Consider the following 10180-nt stretch of genomic DNA (forward strand, 5'->3'; position numbering starts at 1 on the left):
TTTATAAATCCATTTCCCTGGTTTTATTAAATGTTCCACTTATGTACATTTTAAAGATGAACCATTTACAGGTCTGCACATGCTGCCTCCTGCTTTCCTTGGGTAATAGGGAAGGTTCTCAAAAACCTCTACGGAAACAGAAAGGTGCAGGTGCTTCTGATTTTTGTATGTCAAAATGCTTTCAGTTTATACCATAATACATACAATTAAAAAACCCTCAAACATGCAAATTGTAGAAAAATTTAAGCTGGCAGTGAAAAATAAAAACAAACGTCTTCCTTTTGTGCACATCACAGTTTGTTTCATTAAATCAGATTTTCTAATTCTAAGGAACGTAGTGTCTGATGTCACTGGTTAAAGCAGGTTTATCAACTACTAGTAGTTTAAAAAGGTCAACATTTAATGGTCCATACAGTTTTAGCTCCCATCTATTGTACAGGAAGATCAAGACAGGCTTGACTTGTCTCTTCCATCATGTACCCTCTGTCAGTAATTCTTTGGAGCAAGGTGGGTGGGTGTCAGATGGTTTCCTGGGTGGAGGAATGAAACCGTCACACACAGTGTCCTCCAGTTGTCATGAAGTCTACTCAAAAACGAGAGGCTGGCTTTAACACTGCACCTCACTCCCTAACTGTGGATCTTATTTCAACCCCAGTTCAAATACTAATGGCTACTCAGAACCCTTGCTGGCATTGAACAGGCAAAATTCTAGTGCTTGTGTTTTACCCTGTGTCAAGATTCACAAGCAAAGTAATTACTCTTTTTCTTTTTTTTATAAAAGAAACAAAAATCCAAATCTTAATGGCCAGTAATAGAAGGTTTCACACATTAAAGCAATAATTCATATCTAAAGTGACCACAGAAACCTAAATCTCTGGGTCAAGTGTTAAAAAAAAAAATCTGTGTTAAGACAACCAAAAGATTTATATACTGGTTCATTAGCTACATATTTTTTTCTTTCTTTAGAAATGGTCACATTGACGATGTAGTATAATTCAAAACATTTTTGCACAATAAAACAGAAAACTATGATACAGTGAGGTAAAGAAAATGCAAAAATATTCACCCACAATATATCTTCAGAAAATACCAAACACAGTGATTTCTTTTTTTAAAAAAAAGCACAAAACTTATAAATGAACAGCATAAATGGCTATTAATCTGAGTGATCACCTACAAATTTCCTAATCCCACAAATCCACAGGGAAGTGTAATGGTCTCATCCAACATTTATTTAAAAAAAATCTGGATCATGATTCTCAGATTAGTGCTCAGATTTCCATCAGATCCAAATCAGCATCTTCAAAGCCATAGAAGGATTCAGTCTCACTTTCCCCTTCAAAGAGCTGGTGGAGGATTTCTGGGTCTGTAGATTCTTCGGCATGTGTCCTATCCTGGTATCCAACCTCTTCGGCCTGCAGCTCATCACTTAGCTTCAGCTGCTCCTCCAAAGAAGCGATCAGCTCCTCCTGCATGTCAGCATTGCGTGTGGGAGAGTTGGCTGTGCCATCGGGGCCAGGCAGCACGCTAGCCACCAGGAAGGACTGCTGCACCAGTTCAGGACAGTCGCCAATGACTTCCAGTACCTCCGCTAGCCAGCATAAAACCAGTTGAAGGAGAATGTCCGAGTCACATGTGGAGTCCGCCATCTCCTTGGCTTGCTCTTTCCACTTTTTATGCAAGAAGTTTTTCACAGTCCTTTTTATACACACATCCAGGGGCTGGATTTTGGAGCTGCAGCCAGAAGGGACTACGGCTGGCAGAGTGCTGGACACATTCAGTAAGGAAAGTACTTCTTCGGACAGATGTGTTCGGTGGCAATCCAGCACCAGCATGCCCTTGCTGTTCTGGCACTCTGTGTGCTTCTGCCACACTCTAGAAGACCACAGCTCCATGATTTCATCATCACTATACCCATTCTCCTTTGCTTCCAATATAATAGACTCTGGCACATTGGCAGGCTGCTCTACATGACCTCTGTAGAAAACTAGCGTTGGCAGAATGCTGCCATCAGCTAAGATAGTGAGGACAACGTCACACCAGGGCTCCCCAGTCCCCACAGTCTGCAATGCGTTCTCTTTCCTATCATCACTGCTCAGTACCTCCATATCAAGGAAAAGAGAGATCTCATCAATGGCCGCAATCATGGAGAGTGGCAGGTCCTGGGTGTGGATCTGTCGCTGTACAAACTCAATGAAACAGCTGGCGTTTTCGTCTACATCTTTGGGGAGAGGGTGAGCCACCGCTCTGCGGGTATGCATGCTGAGGTTGTGCCTGAGCATGAACCTCACTGCCCATTCATAGGAGATCTTGAAGCCTCCCTCCAGGGACCGGCCTATCTTAGTTGCCTTCTGGAAGAGAGTCTCCTCGTTCACAGGTAGCTGCTGCTCTCTTTGTGTAAGGACCCACTCTGCTAGCTTCTCTTCAGCCTCTAAGCTGAGGTACTTGCCCTCTGACAAAGACGCTAAGTTCTCTTCTTGAAAAGCTTGAAATCTCCGCAGCCAGCGCCTGATACGCCTCTGAGGGTTCCTGAAGTGCTCTGCTGCCTGTTCAGTGTTGCAGCACAAAGCAAACAGTACGACACGAAGTTTTTTCACAGATAGTTGTTCCTTTCTGCTTACAGGTTCAGGCTCTTTTGCTGGCTGTTCTTCCTCTTGTTCATCAACATTTAAGCACTCTTTCTCCTGACTAACTGCAGGTTTCTTAAGGGCCTCTGGTTCTCCTTCAGGCGCCATCTCATCCGTCTCAGGTAATGGAGACTTGGTTTTCACAGTAACAGCTTTACTTGGGGAATAGGTGGAGTATATATTCTTCATGCTTCCATCATGGGCCTGGCTGTACCTTGAAGGGAGAGGAAAACACAAAGCAGCAGCTTAAAACAAGAAAAACGCAAACAGGCAACAAAATTAATTAAATTTTTTTTGACAGATGAAAGAGAGCAAACAGTTTACCTTGAACGTGAAATCAAAGTAGGCCCTGAAATAGGAAATATTTGGAGGTCAGTTTGCAAACAGAAAGTAAAACATCAAGATATACAACAACAAAAGGATAATTTTTTAAGAGGATGATCTTGTACCTCTACAGCGCCAGTCATACTGAAAGATCTCAAAATAATTTGCAAACGCTTCGTATATGTAATTTCACACCTATCAGAGTAGTTACTATACTATGCTGAAATGCTGCCCCTTTTTGGATGGATGCACAGTAGCTAACAATGCACAGTAATACTAGACAATGACCATTAAAACCAGCAGAGAAATACTATGTTCATTTGAAGTCACAGGAAAAATATAGTTAGGCAAATTTCAGCTATAATGGGCCTCTCTCATTGGTGGTAACATCCTCCTTTAGTAAAATGTAAAAAGGATATATAATGACAATTGTCTAGGATTCAATTTTTAAGTTACAAAATTGTAACATCAGCAGCAGTATAGTGTGTCCTAGACACACAGGGGTTCAATAGTGTCTCAGAGGAAAAGTAATTAACACCATTTACACAGCATCTGGATAACTCCCACCAGCCTATAACAATATAGCCGTAACTATTTAAAAAAAAAAAAGGGAAGTGTTGCCTTATATATTCAAAATGTATACACTTGGACTGAGGCGGAGATGGACGTAAGAACCAGGTGTGTTGAGAGTCTCTGGGTTGGGTTATAAGGGATAAAAAACACATGTTTATAAATTGTGTCCAGGTCTGGGCACCACATTTCAAGAACGATGTGGAAAAATTGGAGAAGAGCAACAAGAATGATTAAAGGTCTAGAGAACATGACCTATGAAGGAAGACTGAAAGAATCGGGCTTGTTAAGTTTGAAAAGGAAAAGACTGAGAAAGGACATGAAAGCAGTTTTCAGGTATCTAAAAGGGTGTCAGAAGGAGGAAGGAGAAAAATTATTCTCCTTGGCGTCTGAGGATAGGACCAAGAAGCAATGGGCTTAAACAGCAGCAAGAGAGGTTTAGGTTGGACATTAGGAAAAACTTTCTGTCAAGGTGGTTAGACACTGGAATAAGTTGCCTAAGGAGGTTGTGGAATCTCCATCTCTGGAGATATTTAAGAGCAGATTAGATAGACATCTATCAGGGATGGCCTAGACGGTACTGGGACCTGCTGTGAGGGCAGGGGAGTGGACTAGATGACCTCTTGAGGTCCCTTCCAGTTCTAGTGTTCTATGATTCTATATGCACAAATAAAAAAAAATTTTAAAAGGAAAGAGATGATAAACCAACCACACAAACCATTCAGTCAGTTATGAAGCATCCACAACACATCTATCTACAAGTCCTATGGCCTAGGGATGTTAAATATCGGTCAATTGAATAGTTGATTAACTTCATGAATTCTTATCAGTTAGTCGAGTATTCTATAGTCCCTGGGGGTGGGGCTGGCAGCCAGTGCACTCCAGCCCCACTCCCAGGGAGTTCCCTGCCACCCTGCTCGCTGCCTCTCTATAAGAGGCAGCAGCATGGGGTTCCAGGCACGAACTGGTCTGCAAGGGAAGCCCGTTTAAAAACCAGCTCCCCTCACGGACCAGCTGCCTGCCACCCTATGCTGCTGCCTCTGATACAGAGGCAGCAGCACGAGGTAGCAGCAGCCCCTGTCCAGGGAGTGGGAGGCGTCTGAGTTCCTGGATGCAGCATGAGCCAGAACTGCATAATCTTGAGTCCTGGACATGGCCCACACTGGGACTAAGCCAGGCTGCTGGCTAGCCTGCTAAAAAATTTACTAGTCGGGGGGAGAATACGTGTAGTCTGTAGCATTAACCTATAAGCTTTTGCTTATTGGTTAATCGACTATACAATTACAGCCCTACTTTGGCCTGGGTTACACAGGAGGTCTCACTGGATCATCACAGAGATTCCTTTTGACCTTATAATCTATGAATCTATAATCTTTGTGTTTTACATATAAAAAATGGAAAGCCAGAGGAATAGGAGGTCAAATTAATCCCAAATAGATGCATCAGAGATCTAGTTGCCCAATGGGCTATATAAAACATAGCATCATGTTGAACATTAATATTACACTACTGTGCAATGTGACTTTTCTGTTTCATCTCAAATTCTTACCTCGGAAAATGACGTTACTGAACTCATGTGATGGGTTGAAGACCAGATGTTTGGCCATTGCGTCACCTTCCGATGTTACAAAAATACAGGATGAACAGGCCAACTTTACCAGGCTAGCGAAGGGGAAGAGAAAAGGAGTGTGTAATAACACCAGCATCACATATAAGCATTTCATATAAAGCACCATTAATAAAGAGATAAGGAAAGTGTTACGGGAGACTAAACAGGCTATAAAAATAGTATATCTAATATTAATTGGGGATTTCAATTCTGTCGGTACATGGCATCTGGGGATAATCCTATCACTGTCATCTTCTTGAAGCAGATAGTTCTCACAAGGCGAGAGGCAATTTGTATTCCTCATAGGGGAAAAATATCTAAGGAACACCCTACAGTAGCATTTAACTTCAATGAGGAGCTTAGTTAAACAGAAACTAAAAGCAACAGTCACAAGAGTGAAATGTGTGCAAACAGCATGGGAATTTTTTAAAAACACTATAATAGTGGCTTCAACTAAATATACCTTCCACGCCCAAAAGACATAAGAGGACCAGAAAAAAAGCTACCATGGGTAAACAACAGAGTAGAAGTGGCAGTTACAGGCAAAAAGATACATTTTAAAACTGGAAGTCAAAGCCTAGTGAAGAAAATAGAAAGGAACATACATCCTGTCAAGTCAAGTGTAATTAGGCAAGTCAAAAAAGAATGTGAAGAGCAACAAGCAAAAGACACAAAAACTAACAGCAAAAAAAAAATTAAGTACATCAGAAGCTGGAAGTCAGACTTAGACAATCAGCAGTACACTGGACAACTGAGTCACTAAGGGAAGACGAGATCATTGAGGTGAAGCTAGATTAACTTTCTGAATCAGTCTTCACATCAGAGAAAGTGAGAAAGAGACCCACCCCATTTTTTTTGTAGCTGACAATTTAAACAAAAATAAGTCATCAGGACCAGATGGTATTTACCCAACAGTCATGAAGGAACTCAAATATGAAACTGCAAAACTACTAACTCTGATATTAACCTATTGTTTAAAATCAGCCTCTTTGCCAGATGAGTGGAGGACAGCTCATTTATGCTGATTTTTTAAAAAGTCTCCAGAAGTAATTCTAGGAATTATAGGCTATGAAGAACTTCAGCACCAAGAGAATGGCTGAAACTATAGTAAAGAACAGAATTATCAGAAACATAGATGAACACGGTATGTTGGGGAAGAGAAAACACAGCTGTTATAAAGGGAAATCATGTTTAACAACGTAAACAGTCATGGGAAAAGAGGGGAGTTCTCTTCTGGATCAGTAACTAGTTAAAAGACAGAGATTAGGAATAAATTATCAGTTTTTGCAGTGGAGGAAGGTAAACAGCAGGGTCCCACAAAGATATGTACTAGGACCAGTGCTGTTTAACATAGTCAAAAATGATTATGAAGTAAGACAGAACAGTGAGATGGTAAAGTTTACAGATGATACAGAATTACTCAAGATAGTCTGGCCCAAAACAGTCTGTGAAATTACAAAGGGATCTCTCTCTCTCTCTCTCACTCACACACAAAACGGTTACTAATCTCTTGTAATTGTTGCTCTTTGAAATGTGTTGTTCAAATCCATTCCAATTTAGGTATGTGCGTGTTGTGTGCATGGAAGTTGGAAACTTGTTCTTTTAGGGTACGTCTAGACTACAAGCCTCTTTTGAAAGAGAGGGTCTAGACTACAGCTAGTACTTTCAAAGCGAGCTGCTTTTTCAAAAGACAGTACTCAGGCAGTCTAGATGCTCTCTTTCGAAAAAGCAGTTTGTATTACATAGTGCCTTTTTTTGAAAGAGCACTTTCAAAAAAAGGCGTTATTCCTTGTAAAATGAGGTTTTCCGCTGTCAAAAAAAACCTGCCGCATTCTTTCAATTTACTTTTGAAAGAACATGGCAGCAGTCTAGACGCAGGGGAAGTTTTTTTGAAAAAAGGCCCCTTTTTAAAAACAACAACAACCCTGTAGTCTAGACACACCCTTAATGGCATCCTTCTGGTCAGTCCTTGAGTGGTTCCAGTATACAACGCTATATATGACCTTGCTGACCCACCCCTCCCTGAGTTCCTTCTTGCCGGCTACTCCAACAGAGAGGAAGGAAGGTGGGTATTGGAATAGACTTGAACAATGCATATCCAAGAACAACCGTTATGAGAGGTTAGTAACTGTTTTTCTTTGAGTGCTTGTTCACGTCAATTCCAATTTAAATGACTCCTACGCTACTACTAAGGAGGTTGAATCAGAGTTAGTGTGCTAAATATTTCAGAACAGCCCTACCTACAGCAGGGTCATTACAAGCCTGCTAATCAATGACATAATGGGCCACAAAGATATGAACTAAGGTAGCTGCCTTGCATATTCTGAATAGGGACCTGGGCTAAAAGCTGTAGAGGATGCTAAAGCCCTCATGGAATGGGTAGTAATCACTGGTTTTAGTAAACAATGAGAGTTCATTGCACCTGCAGATACAATGTGTGATCAACAGAGATGCGCTGAGAGGAAACAGGGAGGCACTTCATGAGTCTATGACAACCACAAAATGTTGTGATGACTTTCTGAAGGGTTCCATGCATTCATGTAAAAGGCAGGCACTCTAAGCACAGCCAGTGAGCATAGCAGCTGTTACCTTGTGTAAGTATATAGCTTCAGATTAACAAATGCCTCAAAAAAAAGTCCCTTTCTTTGTACGCAGCTTGAATGACTTGCAAATTTTACAGCAATCAGCCTGATGGGCTTCCCCCAGACAGTAGAGACGAGTTGCGGGGGCATAGACTTACAGGAACCACAAGCCTTAAAGCCACGGGCCTGTAGCATAGCATGCTGCCAGAGGCAGGAGATAGTAAACTACCTACCACATAACTAAAGCCAATTAACTATTAACTACTAACACTTATACCCACAAGAAGAACAATAAAAATGAACTAATATGTTCAATAGGATTCTCTAGGAGAGAATGAAGACAGAAATTGACAGACAGCCCAGGGAAGAACAGGCCAGCTTCCAAAGCAAGAGATCTTGTACTGACCAAATAGCAACTCTCAGAGTGATCATAGAACAGTCGCTTGAATGGAACTCCCCCCTGTACATAACCTTCATAGACTTCGAAAAAGCCTTTGACAGTGCTGACAGATACTTTGTTGAAACTGCTACAACACCGTGGTATCCCATCCAAAATTATTAACCTGAACCGTTCAATGTATGAACCCTCAACATGCCAAGTTGTTCACAATGGTGTCTTGGCAGAATCCTTCAGCTTACTCTCAGGAGTGCGACACGGGTGCCTATTGTCACCTTTCCTGTTCTTGATCACAATGGACTGGATTATGAGCAGGACAACAGATGGCCATCAACAGGGCATTCAGTGGACACCTTTCAAACAGCTAGAGGACATTGATTTTGCTGATGATGGCGCCCTCCTTTCACATCAACATGAAAGCATGGAAGAAAAGGTTGCAACACTAGACAAAACTGCCTTAATGATTGGACTGAGCATTAACAAGGGAAAGACCAAGACAATGAGGATCAACCAGTCGAACAACAACGCCATCACACCAGGAGGGGATGACCTGGAAGATGTGGAGCAGTTCACCTACTTGGGGAGTATTATGGGCAGAGACGGAAGAACAGACAATGATATCAATGCTAGGATAGGGAAATCAGCAGCTGCATTTAAGACTCTTCATCCCATATGGAGCTCACAAATAATATCTGTGAAGACAAAATTGCGGCTCTTCAACACAAATGAGAAGAGTGTGCTCTTGTATGGATGTAAGACCTGGTGTGCTAAAGTCTTCAAATCACAAGCTACAGACATTCATTAACAGATGTCTGAGGTATATCCTTCACATCAAATGGCAAGACTTTGTCACAAATGAGGAGCTTTGGAACAGAGCAGGACAAGAACCAATTGACGTTCAAATCAAGGGAAGAAAGTAGGGATGGCTAGGCCACATTCTCAGAAAACCATCATCCAGCATAGACTGTCAAACTCTCACATGGAACCTACAAGGAAAACTCAAAAGAGGAAGACCTCGGACAACGTGGAGAAGATCTACTGAGATTGAAGGACAACAACTGGGGCACTCCTGGAGTCAGCTAGAAGTTGTGTCTCGAGAAAAGTGACGTGGAGGAGACATGTAGATGACCTATGCTCCACTCTTGAGTACCGGGGTTTAAGAAGAAGAAGAATATGCTAATGCTAAGATAAGACACTCTTGCAGATCAATGAGCAATGTTCCAAAACCACCATGTTTGGTAAGAAGGAAACTAGGGAAGGGTGGGTAACCGGGGTCATATATAGCACCATGTACCAGTGTCACTGCAGGGGGCCCCCTGGCTGACGTGGATGCTGTTAGGAAAAAGAGTTTCCAACGTCCACTCATGCGACATGCACACACCTAAACTGGAATCTAGGTGAACAAGCACATCAAGAAGAATTGGGTGATGGGGCAACAAAATTACAGATGATAGTCAATGTTTATAAGTGCAAAGAAATGCACTTTAGACTACATAATTCCAAGTATACACACAAAATGATGGTGTCTAAATTTGCTGCCACCACACAAGAAAGCAATCTTGTATTTTATGTGGCTAGTTCTTTGAAAACATGTGTTCAATGTACACTAATCAAAAAAATTAACAATGTTGGGAACCATTAGGAAAGGAATAGATAATAAGACAGAAAATATCATAATGCCACTATATAAATACATGGTGCACCCACTCTTTGAATAATGCATGTAGTTCTAGTCATTCAATCTAAAAAAATTAGATTATAGTTGGAGAAAGTACACAGAATGGCATAAAAAATTACTAGGGAGATGGAACAGCTTCCACACAAGGAGAGATTAAAAAGATGGGACTGTTTATTTTGGAAAAGAGACAACTGAGGGAAGATATGACAGAAGTTTAGAAATTATTTGGAGAAAGCAAATAAGGATGTTATTCACCACTTCACATAAAAGTAACAGGTATTAGGTTTAAAACAAACGTAAGGAAGCACTTCTCTAAACAATGCACAGTCAACTAAGGGAAGTGGTGAAAGTAAAAAATGTAAGAAGATTTGAAAAAGAATTAGATAAAAGTTC

General features: G+C 41.2%; 1 protein-coding gene across 4 annotated transcripts in view; it reads right to left on the reverse strand.

The window, feature by feature from the left end:
- The window catches only part of POGZ (pogo transposable element derived with ZNF domain), a 74495-nt gene continuing 64315 nt past the window's right edge, over window positions 1–10180 (reverse strand). For all 4 annotated transcript variants that reach the window (XM_014568971.3, XM_006113947.4, XM_075907459.1 and 1 more), the window contains 3 exons: window positions 5071–5183; window positions 2952–2976; window positions 1–2841 (listed from right to left, as the gene is read on the reverse strand). In XM_014568971.3, the coding sequence (XP_014424457.2) occupies window positions 1272–2841; window positions 2952–2976; window positions 5071–5183 (1708 nt within the window). In that variant the 3' untranslated portion in view covers window positions 1–1271. The remainder of the gene's footprint in view (window positions 2842–2951; window positions 2977–5070; window positions 5184–10180) is intronic.

This window comes from Pelodiscus sinensis, chromosome 24 (assembly GCF_049634645.1).
Source record: "Pelodiscus sinensis isolate JC-2024 chromosome 24, ASM4963464v1, whole genome shotgun sequence".
Lineage (NCBI taxonomy): Eukaryota > Metazoa > Chordata > Testudines > Trionychidae > Pelodiscus > Pelodiscus sinensis.